The 25,215-nt window shown below is 42.7% G+C and overlaps 1 protein-coding gene across 4 annotated transcripts in view; it reads right to left on the reverse strand.

Moving 5' to 3' along the window:
- aff2 (AF4/FMR2 family, member 2) overlaps nucleotides 1–25,215 on the reverse strand; it is a 711,233-nt gene that overhangs the window by 149,401 nt on the left and 536,617 nt on the right. For all 4 annotated transcript variants that reach the window (XM_063061151.1, XM_063061150.1, XM_063061152.1 and 1 more), the window contains exon 9: nucleotides 3,087–3,121. In XM_063061151.1, coding sequence (XP_062917221.1) covers nucleotides 3,087–3,121 — 35 coding nt within the window. The remainder of the gene's footprint in view (nucleotides 1–3,086; nucleotides 3,122–25,215) is intronic.

Genomic DNA, 25,215 nt, shown 5'->3' on the forward strand with positions numbered 1-25,215 from the left:
TGTATGTCTTTATCAAATCTCCCCTCATTCTTCTATGCTCCAATGAATAAAGTCCTAACCTATTCAACTTTTCCCTTTAACTCAGGCCCTCAAGTCCCTGCAACATCCTCTTAAGGAAGTTGGCAACCAGCACATCATCAAGGAGCGATGCCTCAAAAAGGTGGCATCCATCGTTAAGTCCCCCCATCACACAGGATATGCCCTCTTCTCATTACTACCATCAGGGAGGAAGTACAGGACCCTGAAGACATACATTCATCGATTCAGGAATAGCTTCTTCCCTTCCGCCATCAGATTTCTGAATGAACATTATCTCACCACAAACACGAGGAAATCTGCAGATGCTGGAATTTCAAGCAACACACATAAACAACTTCTATGTGTGTTGCTTATTATCTCACTACATTTTTTTCTCTTTTTGCACTACTTATTTAATTTAACTTTTTAAATATACAGTATATATACTTACTGTAATTTACAGTATTTTATCATTATGCATTGCTATATATTTCTACCACATAACAACAAATTTCACGATATATGCCAGAGATATTAAACATGATTCTGATTTTAAGGATCTTCTGAGAAAAGGAATTCCTACTCATCTCCATCTTAAATTATTCTGAAATAGTGCACCTCAATTCCAGATTGCCCATCTGGGGGAGCAACGTCTCTGAGTGCATCTTTCAAGCCCCCTTGGGCATTGCTTGTTCCCAGACTCCATTCAGTACAGTTGCATGTTTGGAAGCAAGAATTACCGAAGCTGAGTGTCCTTGCACAAATTCAATGGTATCTATGGACAATATATGTCTTTACCATCGTTCAGATTCTTTTATCACATGTCCATCGAAATTTACACTGAAATGCGTTGTTTGTTTTAAGAGAAAACTGGGGGAAGGCCACAGGAGTCACTCTCTTCATTGCTACCATCAAGGAGGGGGTGCAGGAGCCAGAAGCCACACACTCAACATTTCAGGGACAGCTTCTTCCCCTCCGCCATCAGATTCCTGAATGGACAGTGATCCCATGTACATGATCTCACATCTTTATCTCTTTTTTCTTGGTTTCTTTTTGTACTACTTACTTAATATAATTTTTATACATATACTCCTAATTGTAATTTATAGTTTTCTAATTATGTATTGCAATGTACTGCTACCGCAGTACGACATATGCCGGTGATATTAAATCTGATTCATTCCACAGCCAACACAGCATGCCCACAATGGTTGGCGGAACAACACTGAACACAGCAAAACAGAAGATACTAAGCAACAAAGCGGCTACAGCAAAACAAACTAGTTTCCTCTTCTCTCCCAATCAACGCATATAAACAAGCCGTCTTTGGCCTCCAGCCTCCAGGGGACTTGTGGATTCACACACACTGGTTCCGACTTCCCCAGCAGATTAAGAGATTTGCAGGCTCAGCGTTTGTCCATCAGGATTCGACTGGACTTCCTATCAACCTTCAGACTTCAATCTGGACCTCGAAATGACCTTTGGGCTTCAATTCAGATCTCCAATTCACTTCCAGTTTCGATCCGTTCCCTTAAATACCTTTGGGCTTTGATTCAGATCTTCAACTGACTTTCAGACTTTGATCCAGATCTCCGGTGGACTTTGAGGATTTGAACCAGACTTCCGAACGACCTTCTGGCTTCGAAGCGGACTCCCGAACTTCGAATGACGTTTGGCTTCGATTTGCATCTCAGCCATCTATGGCGGTGCAGCAGTTAGTGCTGCTGGTTGAGCATAATCTGAGTGGTTTTTGTACTTCCAGCCTACGGCTCCCCCACGTGCTGTGGTTTCCCCTCACACCCCAAAGCCGTGCTGATAAATTAACCACTGTCCACCGGCCAGTTAAATTAACTCTTATGGAGGTGGGTGTACGGGGAATCTGTTGGAGTTCGTGAACAGGTGAGAGAAAACAGATCATTGCAGAATTCCTCCGGCACCTTGTGTGTGTTGCTCTGAATATCGTGCATCTGCAGAAAGCTTCGGGAAATGGTCCTGAGAGCTACTACAGAAGATGGGCTGACTCACCCCCTTCTAAGTCATCTTCTCTGAGGATCGCCACCTTGTGATGGGAAGGTTCGTGAGTTCCTGAGATCAATGACGTCTGGAGTTTAGCTGTCTGGCACTCAGCTCCTGGTAGGGTCACCCATGGCAGTAGGGTCAATGGAAGGTTCCAGTCAAACAGCAATCCAACCTAGACCTCAGTGGTGGAGGTGGCGGAAGATGATGACACATCATAACCGCAATGAAGCGTCCCCAGTCATCTTGCACTCCATGCCACCGGACCCTAACCTTGATCTGTCAAGGGCCATGTGGAGGCTGCCCATCCATCAGCCTCCCCAAGTTAAACAAAGTCAATGACAGACATTCTCCATTAAGGAGCATTATTCTCCCTAATACTTGTGTGTACACTGCACCAGAATATGTGGATCCCAGATCAGCCTCTACATCCACTTGAGGACCCACCTAAGGAGAACATCACACTCGACTTGAGTGTTCGCACTACTATGCCTTAGATAATAAATATAATATATAAATAGAAGCAACAATTCTGCTCTTTACACAATACAGGAGATAGTGTCCCACAACAAGATTAAGTAAGCATGAGGCTATCACTGCCAAAAGGACTGGATCAATTTCCAGGATATGTAATGTCTTGTCGCATTAGTGCTGAGCCCATGTATCAATTGAACTACTCATGTGTTTATTTATGGGGCCTGGAAGATGATTATGTTTATATTCATTACAGCTCACTTAAGGAGAGCAACAGAACCAGGTTGAAGTAGGTAAATGTGCTGAGACAGTTTGACATGAAACAGCACAAATCGCACTGAATTGAATTGGCTAATTTATGATTAGCATGAAACATTTGCCCTCTGGGCAGCAATGGGAAGATTGCAAAGTCATGCTGGTATAACCCCTTACCTGAGTAGCTTAAGGAACATAAATATTCTCAAACAACAGGAATTCTGCAGATGCTGGAATATTCTCCTCCTCCTTCCCATCAACACAACAACTATTTCATTTATTGATCATCAATAAGGAATACAGCCATGTAATAGCAAACTTACTTCACAGGAATGGGTCGAATCTTGGCTTTTTCTGCCTGCAAGTACAAACAAAAACATTAGCTGGAGAAGATTCAAGATTCTAGATCATTTAAAGTCATTTCCAGTACACAAGTGTAAAGGAGAATGAAATAATTGTTACTCTGGATCCGATGCAGAACAAAAAAAGCACAATAAGTTAAGGAACACAATAATAAAAAAAACACAATAAATATAAACACATAGCTTATATACATAGTTTGATTGTATGCCCATAAAGTAATGGTAAAATGTGTTAATCAGCCCTACTGTTTGGGGAAAGTAACTGTGTTTGAATCTGGTGGTCCTGGCATGAATACTACATAGCCTCCTCCCTGATGGGAGTGGAACAAACAGTCCATGAGCAGGGAATACAAAAAATACAAACATTTGTTGTAACTTGTTCAATAATTTAGAACTTCAGTATTTAGCGGATGACTGACTTAAAATATAGAACATGGAACGGTACAACACGGCACAGGAAATAAAAGTAAATACTGGCGTGACAGCAGGTCAAATTCCAACCCTTTGATGCAGTGTCGGGGTCACAGTTCAAAAGCGTACTAGTATATTATACTTAATGTTTGGAAAACAACATGACCCTAAAAAATAATCCTTTTTTAGATAGCACAGTGGCACAGCTAGTGGTGTCGCTGCCTCACAGATCCAGTGGCCTGTGCTCTGTCCCGACGCCTATGGCTGTCTGTGTGGAATTTGCACGTTCTCTCAGTGACTCTGTGGTTTTCCGCTGATTGCTCCAGTTTCTTCTCACTTCCCAAAATAATCACCCCCAGCTTGGTAGATTAATTTGCTGCTGTAAATTGCCCCTGGTGTGCAAGTGAGTGGTAGAGTAGGGAGGAGTTGACGGGGGAATAGAATTGTTAGAATAAAAATGTGTGCTTGATACTTGGGACTGACAGGCTGGAATATAAAACATTACAGCCCTTCACCTCATGACGTTGTGCCAAGATTTTAACCTCCTTTAAGATCAATCTAACCTTTCCCTCCTACATAACCCTCCATTTTTCTGTCATCCACGTACATACAATTCCTAAATGCCCCTCATGTATTTGCCTCTATCATCACCCCTAGCAGGGTGCTCCACACACCCACTACTCTCTGTGTAATAAAAAACATACCTCTGACATCCCCATATACCTTCTTCCAATCACCTTACAATTGTGCCCCCTGTAATAGCCATTTTGGCCCTGGGAAAAAGTCTCTGGGCCCCTATGCCACCCTGTAAGTCTCAATCAAAACAGCTCTCATCCTCTTTCATCCAAAAGCCCCACGTCATTCAACATATCTTCATAATATATGGGCCTAGATCAGGCAGCACCCTGGTAAATCTCTTCTGCACCCTCTCTAAAGCTCCCACGTCCTTCCTCTAATAAGGGGACCAGAACTGAACACAATTCTCCAAGAGTGGTTTAACCAGGATATTACAGAGCTGCAATATTACCTCAGGCCTTTTGAAATGAATCCCCGACTAATGAAGGCCAAGATTCAATGAACCTTCTTAACTATCCTATCAATCCTATATAATCTCGAGCACAAGATTGTCTGAAAAAACACGACATTTTACGTAATCTAGGGTGGCAGGTGGAGATATGTTTCTACCAAAGCAGTGTAAGGTGCTCCTTCCCTCTGCTAGTCTGCAGGTCACCTTGGGAAAGGTGTAGTACCTGCTTAGCCACCCCAATCAGGATCACATGAAGCCATGGGATAAGGTGATGGATGATTGTAAGAGCAGCTAGTGCATATCACAAGTCCTGGTTATGCGTCAACAGACACCAGGCAGACAATCTTTGAAGAGTATTGATAATGGCTGGGAGTTACTCCCAGAGTCCTGATCCCTATTCCACCTTCACTCCATTGCTGATGAAGCAGGTTAGCCAGCAAGCCATTATCATGTTGCCAATTGAGGAATTTTGCTCTGCACAAATTGTTTACAGCACCTCCCACATCTTCTCATGTTTTCAGCAACTGATGTTCTCAGTATTATTTTAGACCACAAGACATAGAAGCCACAAGCCACCAGGCCCACTGAGACTACTCCACAAATCACGTCCACAGTACCGCATCGTAATCTGCACAGTTTGTCTCCTTTAGCACATTGCTTGCTTGTCAGTCTTTGTTTATGTATGGGTTTTCATAGATTTTATTGTATTTCCTCTAAATGCATGCAAGAAAATGAATCTCAAGATAGTAGATGGTAATATATACTGTATGTATTTTGATAATAAATTTACTTTGAACCTTGAACATTTCAAGAGACACTGAATTGACTGCAAAGTACTTTTGGATATCACGAATCAGGAAGAAAGTGAAACAAATAGATTTCTTTTTCTTTCCAAAAGACCATAAGACACAGGATCAGAATTAGGCCATCAAATCTGTTCTGCCATTCCTTCATGACCGATTTACTATCCCTCTCAACCCCATTGTCCTGCCTTCTTCCTGTAGCCTTTGATGTCCTTACTATTCAAGAACCTATCAACCTCCTCTTTAGATATACCCAATGACTTGGCCTCCACAGCTGTCTGAGGCAATCAGTCCCACAGATTCCCCACCATCTGATGAAAGAAATTCTTCCTCATCTTTTTTCTAAAGAGCTGTCCTCTAATTCTGAGGCTGTGTCCTCTGGTCCTAGACTGCCTCACCATAGGAAACATTCTGTCCATGTCCACTCTGTCTAGGCCTTTAACTATTCAATAGATTCTGCTTTGATCCCCCCTCATTCTTCTAAAGTTCAGCAAGGACAGGACCAGAGCTATCAAATGCTCCTCATATGTTAACCCTTTCATTCTTTCCAACTGTGCTCTCGTCCATACCTACCATCCCAAGAGACAGCACATCCAACACATCATTCTCTAAAACTTCCGCCATCTCCAAAGGGATACTACCACCAAACACATCTTTACCACACCCCCTCCAAATCTCCGCTTTCTGCAGGATCTCTCCCTCCACGATTCCCTTGTCCATTTGGCCCTCCCGCTAATCCCCTCCAGGCCAGTGGCTAAAGTGCTACACCTGCCCATTCATCTCGTCCCTCGCCTCCATTCAGGGCCCCAAACAGCACTTCCAGGTGAGGCAACACTTCACCTCTGAATCTGCTGGGGTCATCTATTGTATCCAGTGCTCCCAGTGCAGCCTTCCCTGCCCTGGTGAGACCCACCGCAAATTGCCGGACTGCTTCATCGAACATTTCAGCTCCATCTGCCAAAAATGGAACTTCCCGGTGGCCAAACATTTTAATTCCAATTCCCATTCCCATTCCAACATATCGATCCACGGCCTCCTCTTCTGTTAAGATGAGGCTGCCCTCAGGGTGGAGAAACAACACCTTACATTCCATCTGTGTAGCCTCCAACCAGACGGCATGAATATCAATTTCTCCTTCCGGTAAAACAGAAAATTCCCTCCCCTTCCCCACTTCTTCTATTCCACACTCTGACCTGCCTATCCAACCCCTGATGCTCCTCTTCCTTCACTTTCCTTTACCTTTCCTACCCACCTCGCTTCACCTATCACCTTCACGTTATCGTCCTTCCCCTCCCCCCACCTTTTTGTTCTGGCGCTTTCCCCCTTCCTTTCCAGTCCTGAAGAAGGGTCTCAGCCCGAAACGTCGATTGTTCATTTTCATAGGAGTTGCTTGACCTGCTGAGCTCCTCCAGCATTTTGGGGGTGTCACATGATTGGAGCAGGATTGAACTAATCCTTTGACAGAGTATCTGCTGTTGTTTATTTATTTATTTGTTTTGACATACGGCATGGAACAGGCCCTTCCGACCCTCAGAGATGCGCCCACTCAGCAATCCACCAATTTAACCCTAGCCTAATCATGGGGCAATTTACAATGGCTAATTAACTTACTAACTGGTGCCTCTTTGGTACGTCGTGGAAGGAATCTGGAGCACCGAGACAAAACCCATGCACACACAGGAAGAACGGAGGCTCACTTGCAGAGGATGCCAGAAATAAACTCCAAAGTCCAACGCTCCAAGCTGCAATAGGGTCGTGCTAATTGCTAGACTACCGAAGCACCCCATACAGCAGTTCACAGGGAGAAGTGAGTTCCATGCTCACCTCACTCTCTGGGTGAAGAGATTTCTTTTGAAATCCCTTCTGAGTTTGTTACTGACTCCCTTTACTACTATTCCTTGGTATGACCTTTGGTGACTAATTATCCAATATAAATAAATGAAAAACGGATAATTAAATGCATTGGCCTCTGCTTTGTTGACAACTTTGATGGTTACAAATGGAACATTTGCCTTGGCCAACACCATTAAGTCAAGGACTTGTACAGGATTATGGTCAAAAGCAGAGGTCTGGGACACACAAGGATGTGAGTTGCTTGTCTTGTTAGCGTGCACAGTACCAGCTCTTGGGTCAGAGGCCAGGCTGGACTTGTTGCAGGAATTGATCCCCTCTCTGTTTTCAATTGGGATTATTGAGTTGTGGATAGCTACTAATTGATAATGGGTTAATTATTGTCGCTTATGACAACTGGGATGGTGGAGGCAGCTGCATCAGGGACTTTTAAGAGAATAGTCTGGATAGGCAGAGGCTTTTTCCCAGGGCTGAAATGGTTGCCACAAGAGGACACAGATTTAAAGTGCTGGGGAGCAGGTACAGAGGAGATGTCAGGGGTAAGTTTTTCACTCAGAGAGTGGTGAGTGCATGGAATGGGCTGCCGGGAACGGTGGTGGAGGCGGATACGATAGGGTCTTTTAAGAGACTTTTGGATAGGTACATGGAGCTTAGAAAAATGAAGGCTATGGGTAAGCCTAGTAATTTCTAAGGTAGGATCATGTTCCGCACAACTTTGTGGGCCAAAGGGCCTGTATTGTGCTGTAGGTTTTCTATGTTCTAGATGTTTAGATAGGCACATGAATGTAAGGGAAATGGAAAGATATGGGTATTTTGTAGGTAGAAGAGTTTGGTTTAGTTTGCCATTTGACTACTAATTTAATTGGTTTACCACAATATTGTGAGCTGAAGGGCCTGTTCCTTCACTGTACTGTGAAAAGCATTAGTTCATGTACCATCCAGATGTGTCATTTAATGCATAAGTGCACTGAGGTAAAACAAAAGGAAGATAGAATGTGGAATATAGTGTTACAGTTGTAGAGAAAGTTCAATGCGGGAAGACAAATAAACCCCATCTACCACATCAAGATAAGTAATTTTTAAAAGAACATTATTAAAATCCAAGTATACATTATGCAACGTTGTCCAAGGACCCTTCGTTCAGCACAAAGCTCGGTAAACTTCATGGAGCAGTGATCTGAGCCGGCTCATCCCTTGTCTTGGGCCCGACTTCCTGATCGCACATCGGTTGGGTTGCTTTGCTGTGCTCTGGGGCCTCAACCCCGCCGCCTCGATTTGGCTTGTACCCAAACTTTACAATTCAGTGCGGCGCTTAAATCAATCAAACCTCGGGTTTTTCCCGCCGCCTTGCCTAGTCTCGGTTCAGCCACGTCGTATTGCCTCCAAGTCCAAAGGGAAGTGACAGGCTATTACTTGCAAGAGAAAATCTGCAGATGCTGGAAATCCGAGCAGCACACACAACATGCTGGAGGAATTCAGCAGGTCAGGCAGCATCAATGCAAAAGAGTACAGTTGACATTTGGGCCGAAACCCTTCGGTAGGACAGATGATTACGTGTGATGATCGTTTGCCAGAAAAAGGATGATTAACAAAGTATTTAGTTCCTTCCCTTGTTTCGTTAGCCACCAGCCAGAAGTCACTGAGATTCTCAAACACCATCTTAAACTGGATGAGGCAGACTGAGAGATCACAAATTCATCCTTATCTTTAAGAGGTCCTTGTCAAGGGTCTCATAACTATAGGATGGAAGCTGTTCTTGAGTCTGGGGTACATGCTCTCAAGCTTCTGTATCTTCTGACGAAAGGGCTGGGGGGAGGGAGAGAGAACAAATCGGGTGGGAGGGATCCTTGATTATATTCGCTAGTAATTTTCATGTTTAATGAATGTCAAACAATTGCATGACATGACTCTTAAAGCTGGCTGACACAACTGAGTACAGGCTTTGTTGACGGGCATCGCTTTGCAACTGATCTTATTGATGCAATTACAAAGAAGGCACAACAGCAGCTAGATTTCATTAGGTTTTTGAAGAGACTTAGTATGTCACCAAAGATCCTTGCAAATTCCTGCAGAGGTACTGTGGAGAGCATTCTCACTGGTTGCATCACTGTCTGGTATGGAGGGGCCACTGACAGGATTGGAAAAAGCTGCAGAAAGTTGCAAACTCATCCAGCTTCATCATGGACACTAGCCTCCTCAGCATCCAGGACGTCTTCAAAAGGTGATGCCTCGGAAAGGTGACATCCATCATGAAGGATCCCCATCATTCAGGACATCCTCTCTTCTCATTGCTACCATCAAGGAGGTGGTGCAGGAGCCTGAAGACCCACATGTCAGTGTTTTAGGGACAGCTTCTTTCCCTCCACTGTCAGATTTCTGAATGGCTTATGAACCCATGTACACTACCTCAATTTTGTTCTTTTTTGCACTAATTAGTTATATATATGTTATTGTAATTTATAGTTTTTATTATGTATTGCAATGTACTGCTACCACAAAACAACAAATATAATGACATATGCATGATACTGAACCTGACTAAGGAGGTTAATGTAACAATCGCTTCTCTCAGTGAACTGTAGGGGAGTTTGCATTAGCTTCAGATCCAGAGATGCTACAGGTCCAGAAGATTCAAAACAATTGGGTCCTCCTTCTCTGTCTTCATTTGGAAGACAATGGAATGGGAAGATAATACAAAAGAGGACATAATCAAAAGATGATACCTCAAGAAGTGGTATCCATCATTAAGAATCCCATCACCCAGGACATGCCCTCTTCTCATTGCTACCATCAGGGAGGAGGGACAGGAGTCTGAAGACAGACACTCAATGATTTTGGAACAGCTTCTTTCCCACCACCATCAGTTTTCTGAATGGACAATGAACCCACGAACATTACCTCACTATTTTTTGCTCGCTTTTTGCATAACTTATTTAATCTTCTGTATGTTATTCACTCATTTTTTTTGCCATTTGTGTGATTTGTTCAATTTTTTGTGCTTTGGGTGTTGGATGTTTCCTTTAAACAGGTTTTCATGGCTGTCTATGGGAAGATGAATCTCAGGGTTCTATATTGCATACATACTTTGATAATATATGTACTTTGAATCTTTGAATTTGTTTCGTATTATAATTTATAGTATATTTATGTAGTGCACTGTACAGCTGCCGCAAAACAACAAAATTTCATGATTTATGTCAATGATAATAAACCTGATTTGGATTCTGATTCTGACTGAGCTCCAGGGATCCAGATCCAATCTTCTCTTGTCTGTGCGGAGCTTGCATGGTCTGTGGTACTAATGAAGTTGCTCCATTGAGAACTGGCAAGGATCTGTTGGGCAGAATCGCCCCCTTTCTATGCCAATGAAAGACAGGTGACAATTCTGAATGGCAGGACCAAGTAACAAGGCCATTTGTTTATATTTTGTTTGTTTGTTTATTTAGCAATACAGCCTTTCCGGCACTTCGAGTCACGCTGCAACCCCGATATACCTGATTAACCCTAACCTAATCACAGAACAATTTACAATCACCAATTAAGCTACTGACTGGTCTGTCTTTGGATGATTTTTAATCTATTCAATATACACTGATTTACTTATTTATTTATGTTTATTTTTTTCTTCTATATTATGTATTGCATTGAACTGCTGCTGCTAAGTTAACAAATTTAACGACACATGCCGGTGATAATAAACCTGATTCTGATTCTGACTGTGGGAGGAAACAGAAGCACCTGGTGAAAACTTATGCATTTCACAGGAAGGATGAACAGAGACTCCTTACAGAACAGCAACAGTATTGAACTCTGAACTCCGGAATGCATCGAGCTGTAATAGCGTTGCGTTTATCACTACGCGACTGTGGCGCCCAATTAGAATATTTCTGGAGTTCTTGACGTAAACCACTTGTTGCCTCAAGATGACTTTGACTTTCTTTGACAGATTTGCCAGCAGAACCCCAGTGAATCAGTAGCTCTTTACTCTGTGTGGGCACACCTGTCAGCGATTGACTTTGACGTTCTCACGAATACAACCTGGGACTTTGGCTCTTTCAGTTCTAACGCAAGGCAAGAGGTCTGGCTTTGCCTAGTACAAAATATGAATAAGATTACTTTAACAGCCCAGAGATTGCTGTAAAAGTAACTGTGTTCAAGTCATTTGCCAATATTATTTTGTTTTTTTTTAAAGAAAACAGCAATCTGTGATGAGGGAGACAGACAGCTTGAGTTCCTATTCTCCACAAATGGTGCACAAATTGCAATACACTGCCAGTAACTCAGATCAAACAGAAAAAAACTGAAACCTCACCAAAAGTCTCTAGACAGCTAGATTTATATCCCCAGCAGAATCACTGCAACCATTTAGGGCTTGTAATTCATGTTGGAAAGGCCCTGCCAATCGTACTAATTAATAACCCAGACTTGATCAACAAGACTGATTAAAACTGGGTTTTGTGTCAGTCTTGTGGCAATAAATTGTTCCAATTATTTTTCCCGAATTGCAAAGATTGGTTTATTTTTCCTTATTTTGTGTTTTATCTCTTTTAGTTTTCCCTTTCTTTCCATCCCTTTATTCCTCTGCCACCACACTAACAAACTTCTTTAGAAGTATGGTTGAAAGTATCCTGACAGGTCTAGTACAACAATTCAAATGCTCAGGAACGTAAGAAGCTGCAGAGAGTAGTGTTTTTTCTCGACACATCACGGCAGGTAGTATCTACAGAAAACGCTGCCTGGAGAAGGCAACGTCTATCATCAAAGGTTCCCTCCCTCCAGGCAATGCCATCTTCTTGCAGCTACCATTGGGAGGAAGATGCAGAAGCCTTAAGTCGTACACCACCAGGATCAAGAACAGATACTTTCTTTCAGCTATTCCGTTCTCCAACCTACTGGCAATATTTTCTTAGGACAGCAACACTATGACCACTTTGTACTGCAACCATCTTTTTATTTTGTTCAAATTGTGTTGTTTCTTGTATAATTTTGTAAAATTTATGTTTTTTTTAATATTGTCTTTAATGCCATGTGCCTATAATGCTGCTGCAGGCAAGTTTTTCATTGCAGCCATATGTACACGTACTTGTTCATATGACAAACTCAACTTTCACTTGACTTGTCTACCAATTCCATCGGTCTTTATGTGTTTTCTCCCAGTTCTCCTCCTCAATACAATAACTTCATCCCCTAGTTTGACGCCTCCTGAAATTAATGAATCTGCATTTTATCTTCTGAAGTCCGAATATAATCTTCAATGTGAAAGAAATACAAGACTCAATGATGTGTGTGGTCATTGTAATCTTGAACCAACCTTAAAGAATCTCCATAATCAGTATAGTTTAGCAACACTATGACCACTTTGATCACTTTGTACTAATATGTGTGTTCTTCCTTGCAAAAACTGTGCATAATTTATGCTTAATTTACATTTTTTTTTGTAAATGCTATTTTTATGATGCTCTGTGCCTGTGATCTTGCAGATTTTCCATTTCACCTGTCCATCCATGTACTTGTGCAAATGACAATAAACTCAACTCTGACTTGGTCTCAGATTTGAAACTAATTTGAACTTTTCTCCCTGCTTGCCACTCATTTACTTTATGAGCTCGGGACGAAGGTCAGCAGATTCCTTCATTCACCTGTGCAAGACCCTGTACACTCTCAGCCGTATTGTTGACCACTTCTTCCAGGTAAATGATCATGTACAAAACATTTACACTCTGTCTGCATTCGGGCAAAGCCTAAATAATATCCAATTCCATTCATATTGAAGGCAGTGATAAACACAACTAGTTAGTGGTTTATCTATGGTTTTAAAAAGATATTAATTGGGAATCTAACTACAGCTTACTGCAAACAGGCAAATATCTACATCTGGGAAGTCAGAACAATTCTCTTTATCCACGGATAACATACTTGCAAGTGGTTTTGTCCTGAAGTCATAAAGACATAGAACATTACAGCACATTGAGGCGGGAGGAGAAGATGGCAGCACGACGCAGCGCGCGCAGCTCTCCGGTGAAATGTTATCATATCTGTTAAATAGGGGCCGTGGACAATTCTGATTTGATGAAGACGGACGTGAGAAGCAGAGGAACATCTGGAGAAATTTCTGAAATATCTGGTTTGCTGCTGTTGTTACTGTGCCATCGAGAATCTCCGGAGGGTAGGCCCCAAAATCCCCGGCTTTTCCTGCTGCTGGCGACCGAGGCTGAGGTTGAAGATGAAACGTTCGGATAGAGATGGTGCTCGGTACTAGGTGTCGGAGGGCTGATCGGAGGCTCGAAGTTTTCGGAGACTCAGAGTCAGACTGTGGTCGGGCATGGCAGGGAGAGTTTTCTTCCTTCTCCCGTCTGTGTGAGATGTGGGACTTACGAGAAATTTTGAACTTTTTTACTGTGCCATGGACTGTTCTTCATCAAGTTATGGTATTGTTGCACTGTTGTAACTATATGCTATAATTATGTGGTTTTGTTAGTTTTTCAGTCTTGGTCTGTCCTGTGTTCTTGTGATATCACACCGGAGGAATACTGTATCATTTCTTAATGCATGCATTACTAAATGACAATAAAAGAGGACTGCGTGTCCTCATAATCTAAATTATCAGGTCCTTTGGCCCATCTAGTCCGTGTCGAACTACTAATCTCCCAGGTGCCATGGTCCTGCACCAGGACTAATAGTTCTCTCATCAATGTACTTAACCGAATTTCTCTTCAATGTTGAAATCAAATCCGCACCACTACTTCTGCTGTGTCTTGAAGGTATGGCACACAGGGAGAAGTACAATTACTTAACTATCATATCCTCAGAGTGAGGGCTCTAGCAGTGGTAGTTTGGTACAGTTTTATTTATTTATTTTTATTCAAAGGTATAGCCTTTCCAACCCAACGAGCTCATGCCACCTAATTACATCCATCTTTGCAATGTGGGAGGAACCCAGAGGTCCCATTTCATAGTTCAAGGGGAGAGCATAAAAACTCCTTATAGACAGCACTGGAATTAAACTCCAGAACACTCCCAGCTGCAACAGCGTCGCATTAACTGCTATGCTACCGTGGCGCCTGAACTGTGCTGGCTGGAGTGTATAAGAATGAGGGGGGATCTCATTGAAACCTATCGAATATTGAAAGGCCTAGGCAAAGCGGATGTGGAGAAGATATTTCCAATTGTGGCAGAGTTGGAGACGAGGGCACACCCTCAGAAAGATATCCACTTAGAACAGAGATAAGGAGGAATGTATTTAATCAGGGGGTGGTGAATTTGCAAAATTGATTGCAACAGGTGGCTCTGGATACCAAGTCATTGGGTATTTAAGGTGGAGATTGATAGGTCTTTGATTAGTAAGGGTGGCAAAAGTTATGGGTGAAGGCCGGAGAATGGGGTTGAGATGGAAAACTAATCAGCCATGATGGAATGGTACAGCAGTTTTGATGGGCTGAATGGCCTAACTCTAATCTAATCACTGCACAACTCCTTACAGGCGACGGCAGAAATGAACCCGGATTACTAGCACTGTCATAACGTCATGCCATGCACTGCTGACGCTATGTTGCTATGATGCTATTAAAACGGAAATCTGAGACTTCCAGGTTTTGGCAACGATTTCCATTCACACTGTGCACCAGCAAAAACAAACAGGGAATTGTTTCAATAACCAAATCTTCTGGTCTCTTCCCGATTATGCAACCTTTGCTACCTCAGATATGGACCATGGTTCCAGTTTATTGCAGAACCCATTGATCTGTGTACAGACCATTTATCATTCATGAAAGAACTCAGTGATCTTCACAGTATATTATATGAAACAACTCATATCATCTGTCAACTGCAGTCTCATTTCTGTTTTCAACTCCATAGGGATTTTGTCTTTTTGATCCTTCTTGAATTAAAATGTTGCTAAGCAACACGGCCAGGAGGCATGCTGGCTCAATGCTTCTAAAAATGCAGTCTATCAAATCATTTTAACAGTCTGCTATCTCACTGCAATTCAGAAAGTACTGTTTATTTCATGAAACTGCCATTGTACTGGATAGATTTCAGACAGTAGTTTACCTAGGTTCAATTAACCTGTCACATTTTAGACTTTTTTTAGAAGAATAATACCACAGACGTCCTTCTGCTAAATGCAGTTCAAGGTTGCTTAACCGTCGCCTTTATTCAATCTTCACTCAGTTATGCTCTGTAACGATTATCCTTTGATCACTAAATCTAATCCATCAATTGAAAAAAAACCCTCTACAATCATCCTCACTATTACCAGCCTAAGTCAAATCTTCAATCAAGGCCCATGTGTACCATGAAGATCTCATTTATTGCTTATCAAAAAAACTTTTGTGCGTTTTCTTGTGCTGGGCATGATTCCTCGCTGCCAAGCCTTTGCAGGGTCTAAAGTCACTATTGTAATCCATTGTATCAGGCTTTTTTTCCGAAGCAAGTTATGAGTAAAATGGAAAAGTCAATCAAAGCCTCCTTGTATCCTGTTCTATTCATAGCCATGTTACATGGAAGAAGCTTTGATCAGTTGACCTTTCCTTTCCATTTATAGTCAAACGACAGCTGAAGAGCACCTATTGTATTTTTACTGGGCTGCAGGATACAATGAAATTGAAGCTGGAGGAGACACGGCAGGGTGTCAATACTGAAGGATATTGAGTTTGAGTCTGGAGCAGGAGTTCGCAACCTCTTTTTTGTCATGGACAAATACAGTTAAGCTAGGGGTCCATGGGCTCCAGGTCTAATGTCATAGAAGCATAGGATACTACAGAACTTTTGGCCCATCAAGTCCATGCTGAACTATTAATCTGCCTACTTCCATCAATATGCACCCAGACTATAGCTCTACATAATCCTCCTGTCCATGTACCTATCCAAGTTTCTCTTAAATGCTGAAATCGAACCCACATCCACCACTTCTGCCGGCAGCTCTTTCCACACTCTCAATGCCCTCCGAGTAAAGAAGTTCCCCCTCATATTCCCCTTAAAATATTTAACCTTTCACCTTTAACTTATGACCTCTAGTCACACCCAGCCTCAGTGGAAAAAGCCTGCTTACCCTATCAATACCCCTCATTATTTTGTAGACCTTTGATTTTGTATACCTCTATTAAATCACCTCTCAGTCTCCTATGCTCCAGGGGAAAAAGTCTTCATCTATCAACCTTTCCCTATAACTCAGGTCCTCAAGTCCTAGCAACATCCTTGTAAATTTTCTCTACTCTTTTTCAATATTATTGACCCCATTTCTGTAGGTAGGTGACCAAAATTGCGCACAATACTCCAAATTATGCCTCACCGATGTCTTATACTTCAACATAACATCCCAACTCCTGCACTCAACTTATGAAGGCCAATGTGCAAAGCAACTCCCTACGACCCTTTCCACTCATGATGCTACTTTCAAGTAATTACGGATCTGTGTTATGTATTTGTGGCAAATTAGACAACAGGAACCAGGAATCTGTAAATGCTGGAAATCCAGAGCAAAATACAAAATGCTGGAGGAACTCAGCAGGATAGGCAGCATCTATGGAGGGAAATAAACAGCTGAAACATTGACTCTTTATTTCTCTTACAGAGATGCTGCCTGACCTGCTGAGTTCCTCCAGCATGTTGTGTGTGTTGCACCATGATGATATCCAAACTGCATGATTAAAACCAAGATAGCCAACCTTCCTACTCTAAGCAAAGTGCAAATCCAGAATGAATGTCCAAGGTTAATGTGGGGTTGAGTGGTTAATTTGCAGGTACTCGTGAATTTGAACACGATCATTGCAGCCACTTGGACATGCTGCAAGATCTTAGCTTGCTGCTTTCTTTCAGTTTTGTTTTATTGTAAAGTGCTCTTCTTACATGCCTCAGAGCCAAATAAACGCCAAATGCAGAAAAATAGTCAATGAATTCAGCAACTGTCAACTGGCAATGTTGCCAGGACTTGAGGACCTGAGTTATAGGAAAAGATTAAATAGGTTAGGACTTTATTTCCTGGAGTGTTGGAGAATGAGGGGCGATTTGATAGTGGTGTACACAATTATGAGGGGATATAGATAGGGAAATGCAAACAGGCTTTTTCCATTGAGATTGGGTGAGACTACAACTAGAGGCCATGCGTTAAGGATGAAAGGAGAAATGTTTCGGGGGGAACATGAAGGAAAACGTCTTCACTCTGAGAGTGATGAGAGGTGGTACGAGCTGCCAGCGTAAGTGTGGATGTCAGTTTGATTTCAACGTTTAAGAGAAGTTTGTATGGGCACATGGATGGGAGGGGTATGGAGGGCTACGGTCCAGGAGCAGATTGATGGGACTAGGCAGATTAAAAGTTTGGCAGATATTAGATGAGCTGATGGGACTGCTGCTGCTCAGCTGTAGTGCTCTATGACTCTGAAATCTACTCACCCTAACATCTTTGGATTGCTGGTGGAAACCAGAGCACCTGGGGAAAACTCACATGGTCACAGATCGAATGTACAACTTCCTTGCAGACAGCGGCAGAACCCAGGTTGCTGGTGCTGTAACAACGTAGTGCGAACTGCTACGTTACCATGCAACCCTCATCTCACCAACAAAAGTCATGTGGTGGACCCATTTGCTAAACACGCTTGGTGGAAACTGTGTACTCCAAGTACAATCTTGAACACTCTGTTGATTAACACTCAACCCATGCATTAATTAATCAAGTACAGTTGTTTCTTAATTTGTTTGCTGTGGTGAACAATTTATTGAGAGCAGCTGATTTCTTTTGCAACTGGCTCAGTACTTCGGCCAATAGCTATTGGCTGTCTGCCTCCCTTTCTGGGATCATTGATACAGCAGAATGCTGCAAATGCTCCAAGTGACTTACGGCGAGTGAGAGCATGTACCCATGGAGTCAAGGAGCACTACAGCACAATAACAGGCCCTTTGGCCCATCTAGTCCATGCCAAACTAATATTCTGCCTCATTCCAATGATTCCAGTGCATGTCTAAAGAATGGGAGAAGCAAAAGACGCATTGATGGGCATTTTGGGATAATGAATGGAAAAATGTCATATTTCAGATTAGTTTATTGTTATATATAACAGTTCCTCCCCACACCCTCAGGCACATCAGGTGGCAACCTGGCTGTTTGTTTAGCACTTGCCTGTTTCAGCTAGTTCGCTGCTCAACTCCAGCACAGGTGGAAAGTGTGTAATGAAATTCCTTGCTCACGAGGCACACAGAGTACATGGTGATAACAAATACAACAAATACAAGCTCTGGGCCTGTATTTATTTATTTAGAGAAACAGCACGAAACAGTTCTGGTGCAATTCTGGTCACCTAACTATAGGAAGGATATCAGTAAAATTGAAAGAGAGCAGAGAGGATTACTAGGATGTTGCCGGGTCTTCAGGAGTTGAGTTACAGGGAAGGATTGAACAGGTTAGGACTTTATTCCTTGGAGCATAGAAGAATGAGGGGGGATTTGATAGAGGTTTACAAAATTATGAGGGGTATAGACAGAGTAAATGCGAGTAGGCTCTTTCCACATAGATTAGGAGAGACAAATACAGAGGACATGGCTTTAGGGTGAAAGGGGAAAGGTTTAGGGGGAACATTAGGGGGAACTTCTTCACTCAGAGAGTGGTGGGAGTGAGGAACAAGCTGCTATCTGATGTGGTAAATGCGGGATCACTCTTAAGTTTTAAGAATAAATTGGATAGATACATAGATGGGAGAGGTCTGGAGGGTTATGGACTAGGTGCAGGTCAATGGGACGAGCAGAAAAAGTTTTGGCACAGACTAGAAGGGCCAAATGGCCTGTTTTTGTGCTGTAGTGTTCTATGGTTCTATGAAACAGGAGCTTCGGTCCCAAGAAGCTGCACCGCCCAGCAATCTACCTATTTAACCCGAGCCTAATCATAGGACAACTTACAATGACCAAGTTACATACGAACTGATAACGTCTTTGTACTGTTGAAGGAAACCAACGTGGCTCATGGGGAGAACATACAAACTCCTTATGGACAGTGCAGGAATTGAACTCCAAATTCAGGAACACCCCAAACTGTAATGGCATCGCACTAACTGCTGTGCTACCGTGGCACCCAAACTGTACTGACTGGAGTTCAGAAGTATGCGGGGGATCACATTGAAACTTTTTGAATATTGAAAGGCCTAGATAGAATCGACATGGAGAGGATACTTCCGATAGTTGGAGAGACGAGGACTGAGGACGTGGCCTCAGAACACAAGGATGTCCCTTCAGAACAGAGGTAAGGAAGAATTTCTTTAGCCAGTGAATCTGTGGAACTAATTGCCATGGATGTCTGTAAAGGCCAAGTCATTGCATATATTTAAAGTGGAGGTTGATAGGTTCCTGATTAATAAGGGTGTCAAATGTTATGGGGTGAAGGCAGAAGACTAGGGTTGAGAGGGATAACAAATCAACCACACAGAGCAGAATTGATGGGCTGAATGGCTTAATTCTTCTCCTGTGCCTTATGGTCTAATACATTTTTACACTAATTCAGTCTGCACTACTATACATTGCGCCATGCTATTGTCTATGCTCCTCACTGTATTTATTACGAATGCCGATGCTGTTCACGCTGAACTTCACAGGAGCAAGGATCGTCATTAAACCCTGGTGCAAATGACAATAAACTAATATGAATCTGAACAGTGAGCACAAAATGAAAGGATGGTGCAAAATCTTGAAGAAGAGTCTCAGCCCTAATCATTGACGGCTTATTCCTCTCCATTGAAGCTGCCAGACATGCTGAGCTCCTCTAGCACTTTGTGTATACTGCACTCAGGATGGCGCTAAGAATGTACTATGGTCTAAAGTAATGCATAAAGGATGCTGAAGTGCCAATAGGTGTTGGATGGTCCAATGAGCAGCTGGTGCATATCATAAGTCCTGATAATGTGACCACTGACTCTGGGTAGACAATCTCTGAAGAGTATTGATAATGACTGGGGTCACCCGTCTTGTAAAGACACTGCCCAGATGAAGGCAATGGCAAGCCACTTCTGTAGAATTTGCCAAGAACCATCATGGTCATAGATTGCCGATGTCATATGGCATGGCACATAATGATGATGTGCCAATTACTGGAGAGGTAGAGTTAAGATTCCGAGAATGTGGCGGCAGCACTGGGAAGGGGATATTTGAGGAGATTTACTTTGTCATCAAATCTCCTCAAAGCAAATTTCCACAGGTGGGCTGTGGAGAGCATTCTAACTGGTTGCATCATTGTCTGGTAGAGAGGAGACACTGCACAGGATTGAAAAGTTCAGTAAACTTAACCAGCTCCATCATGGGCACTAGCCTCCCCATCATTGGAGGAAATCTTTAAAAGGCGATGACTCAAAAAAGGGATGCCATGGTAGTGTAGCGGTTAGCACTGCACTATTGCACCTTGAGGCGTTAAGAGTTGGGAGTTCAGTTCCAGTGCTGTCTGGAAGGAGCTTGTACGTTTCCCCCATGAGCTCTCTCTGGGTGCTCTGGTTTACTCCCACAGTTGAAACGTGTACTGCTTAGGAGGTTAATTAGTCATTGTAAATAGTCCTGTGATTAGGTTAGGATTAAATCGTGGGCTGCTGAGCTGCGTGGCGAGTTGGGCCAGGAGGACCTGTTCTGTGCTGCATATCTGAATAAAATAAAAATGGTGACATCTTACCACCCAGGACATGCCCTCTTCTCACAACTACAATTCATAATTATGCTTTGTGTTTTGTATTGTTTATATATACGTAATTGATAGTATACACACAATGACCACTTTGTTAAGTTAACTTTCTCATCAATGCAAATATCTAATCAGCCCATCATGTGACAGCAACTCAATACATAAAAGCATGCAGACATGGTCAAGAGGTTCAGTCGTTGTTCAGACCAAACATCAGACCGGGGAAGAAATGTGATCTAATTGACTTTGACCATGGAAAAATAGTTGGTGCCAGATGGGGTGATTTGAGTATCTCAAAAACTGCTGATCTCCTGAGACTTTCATGCACAAGAGTTTCTAGAGTTTATGAGAATGGTGTGAAAAACGGAAAAAAAAAACATCCAGTGAGTAGCAGCTCTGTGGGTTAATGAGAGAGTTCAGAGGAGAATGACCAGACTGGATCAGGCTGACAGGACGTGACAGTAACTCAAATAACCATGCATTACAACAGTGGTGTGCAACATCTCTGAATGCACAACATGCCTAACCGTGCAGTGGACCATGGACACACACTCAATGGCCAGTTTATTAGGTACAGGAGGTAGCTCATAAAGTGGCCTTTGAGGGTATATTATGTACCGCACTCTACTGCTGCCAGAAAACAACAAATTTCACAACATATGCCAGTGATAATAAATCTAATCCTGAATTTGAAGATGTGATTAAGCACATAACTAACTTCCTCACTTCTGACCCTATAATGAAGGCAGATAATAGATCAGCTCATAACGAGATTATTGAATGGATATGATAAAGTGGCAGAGAATGATAACAAGGAGTTAGCTTGAATGAAGTGGTGATTAATGACAGACAAAAGACACTGCAGTTGATACATCAGAAATGAAAAATATAATGAGAATCATTTTATCTGTCAGATATATTGGCAGAAGGAATTCCCTGAAAATCCCTCAAACTCCCACATACAAGATGCTGGCGAAGCTCTGCTTGGAAGAATTGTGTTCAGTTTTGGTCGCCTTGCTTTAGGAAAGATGCTTAAGGTGAGAGGGAGAGATTTAATAGGAACCTAAGGGGCAACATCTTCACACGTGTGTATATGGAATGAGGGACCAGGGAAAGTGGTTGAGGCAGGTAAAAATAAAACCACTTTTAAAAGACAGTAGGACAGATGCATGGAAAGGAAAGGTTCAAAGGGGTATAATGTGGGCAAATGGGACTAGCTTGGATTGGTATCTTGGTTGGCATGAACCAGTTGGGCCAAAGGGCTTGTTTCCTGCTGTATAACTCTATGATTATGTATCTTGTTGAACCAGGCCCATTATCCACTCCCAGAAACCCAATCAAGCACCTTCCTGATCTATCTATCTATCTATCCATTTATTTATTTATTTAGAGATTATGGCACAGAGTACGCCCTTCTGGCCCTTCAAGCCACGTCACCCCAGCAACCTCACCACCCAACTATTTCACCCTAACCTAATCACGGGTCAATGTACAATGACTGAATAATCTACCCGGTATGTCTTTGGACTGTGGGAGGAAACTGGAGCACCCAGAGACAGAACTGGAATTGAACTCCAAACTCTGGAAGGCCCTCAAGAGTAAAAGTGTCACGTTAAACACTACACTACTGTGACACCATTTATATTTGGATTAAACTGCCAACTATGCCAATGGCAGCCAGAAAATTCTGAAAAACTGTGAGATTGCATTGATCCTTTAATGTCCAAAAATACCAGTGAAATATTTTTGGTAGTTATTGATGTAGTGTAGTAAATATGGCAAGCTTTGAGCACAGCAGGTCCCCATAACCAGTAACCTGGTGACAATCTATACTTAAACTATTGATTGGCAGGAACTATTTACCAGACCACTGGTGATAAACCCAATTATATTCCATAACGTTATCACAGCCGGAGAAGGTAAGGGTACAAGTTCCAACTACCTATTAAATTCTCCTAATGCCATGCATCTCAAATAGTCTCTAACCACAAAGTCTAGCTTCTGGCTTTCACAGGCAGCTTAGCTACTAAGCCCAGAAGAACTGCTTCTACTGACAGGAGAAGAGGCAAAGGCAGATTACTGGTGCCTTTAAACTAGTCACTCTGAGCAGATGGGGCTCATCAGCTATGGTTGGCTACTGATTTAGGAGGAGGAAAAACTCTGATCTCAAACGTCTGCTCCCTTGCAGCTCTACTCACTCATGGGGAAGGCTTTGGGAGTAAACCCTGAGGAAAACTCTGGTGATGAAGTCCATGTGGTAGTCCTAAGTTGAGTTCAACGCTGACTGGCAACTCCTGCAACACTGCTGATGCCAAACTGTATCGGACCCTGCCGCTCCTTTGGGCTTATCAGGTGCGTGGAGAGGGGGAGCTTGTTATATGGGCAACAGATTGCTCTCCATATTGTACTGCCCTGGCTTGCATATCTAGATAGCTGGGATGCAACATCCATGGTTGACCCTGACCGACTTGGGCCTCAACTCAACTCAACAACTACGTTCCATCCTTCCATTATTACAGATACATGATGTTTACAGATACAGATACGTGCTCTCTTCTCACTGCTGCTATCGAGAAGGAGGTAGAGGAGTCTTAGATCCCACACCACCAGGTTCAGGAACAGTTATTGCTCCATAACCAGTGTGGATCAACTTCACTCACCTCAACACTGAACTGATTCCATAACCTGTAGACTTACTTTGAAGGACTCTACAACTCATGTTCTCAGCATTATTTATCTTTTTCTATTGTTGGCACAATTTTTCTTCTTTCGCACGTTGGTTGTTTGCCGGTCTTTGTTATGTATAGTTTTACATAAATTCTATTGCATTTCTTTACTTTCCTATAAATGCCTGCAAGAAAATGAATCACAGGGTAACATATTGTGACAGATACCTACTTTGATAATTAAATTACTTTGAACTTTGAACCTCCAGGTACATGGGGCGACATGGTAACATTGTGGGAAGCACAATCACCGATCGGGTGCAATTTCCGCTGCTGCCTGTAAAGAGTTTATATGTCCTCCCCATGATAGTGTGGGGGCTCCGGATTCCTCGCACAGTCCAAAGACGTACGGGTTAGGGGTAGAGAGTTGTGGGCTTGCTAGGTTGGTGCCGGAAACGTGGCTGCCCCAGCATAATCATCGCTGATTTAATTTGACACAAATGGCATATTTCACTGGATGTTTCGATGTATGTGGAACAGAAAAAGCTAACCCCTTTAATATTTCATGCAACAGCAGGCAGGTCTCAAGTGAAAAAGAATGATGAAAACTGGCACTGTAGCAGTGTTACACAGATGTGGCAGCCAAGACTCACATGGTCAAATCCCTAGAGGGGGGATTGAAGCCCATACACCTCTGTCTTGGAGACAGGAGTCTCTCAATTGAGCCACAGCTGTCTGACCTCTCTTATCCCTCAAGTCCTGGAACTATACCACCAAAGATCCTTATGAAAAGTTTCAAAGATCAGCTGGGAGGACAGACACAGTAATACAGGAGGAGACCAACATGGAACAGCATCTCCACTATGATAAAGCAACACTAACTCCGATGGATAGGTCATGTCCTCTGGATGCCTAACTCACCTTGCCCCAAACAGATCCTTTACCGAAGCTGAAGAAAAGTCAGTGAGCCCTTGGTGGGAAAGGAAGCACTTCAAAGATAACATTGCAATCATCCCGAAGAAAATCAACGTTACATCTAAAAACTGGGAAGGCATTTCACTCAATAAATACACCTGGAGGAAATCTGTTCAAGAGGGAGCTGGGTTTCATAAGTGGCCTCTGCTATGCAGCTATGAAAAGAGAGACTGAACAACCAAAATGCCCAATCACTAATCACACCCACCGCTTACTCTTGACCACACTGCACCAGAGTATGTGGATCTTTGACTGTCCTCTACAACCACCTGAGGATCCACCAACAGATAACTCCTTAGGAGAACATCATACTTGAATCGAGTGATCGCACCTCCCCTTAGTGTAAGTTGTTTAAACACAGGGAAAAATATAATGCAGCACACTGGTCATTAAATGGTGACTGAAACTCTGATTTGTCCCTTCCGCGGAAATTTTACATCAATGTCAAGTTCAATCATCTGTTGTTGGGAGAATGGCTGGGGGTGTCATTCCCATGCTTCTCTTCACAAATGATCTGTGCCCACAGCCTTTCTCTGCTGGGCTAATGGGCAATGCTTTAAGGTCTTCGGTTGCCGCACTCATTAAAGTGAGAGAAAGCCTGCCAGAGTGAGCCAAGTTACAGTAAAGCTGTAAGAACAGATGCTGACTGTAATTAAATTGATTTATGTCTTCCTTAGATCTTCAAAGCTGACAGTCAGCTCCAATTTAC

This window comes from Mobula hypostoma, chromosome 10 (genome assembly GCF_963921235.1).
Source record: "Mobula hypostoma chromosome 10, sMobHyp1.1, whole genome shotgun sequence".
NCBI lineage: Eukaryota > Metazoa > Chordata > Chondrichthyes > Myliobatiformes > Myliobatidae > Mobula > Mobula hypostoma.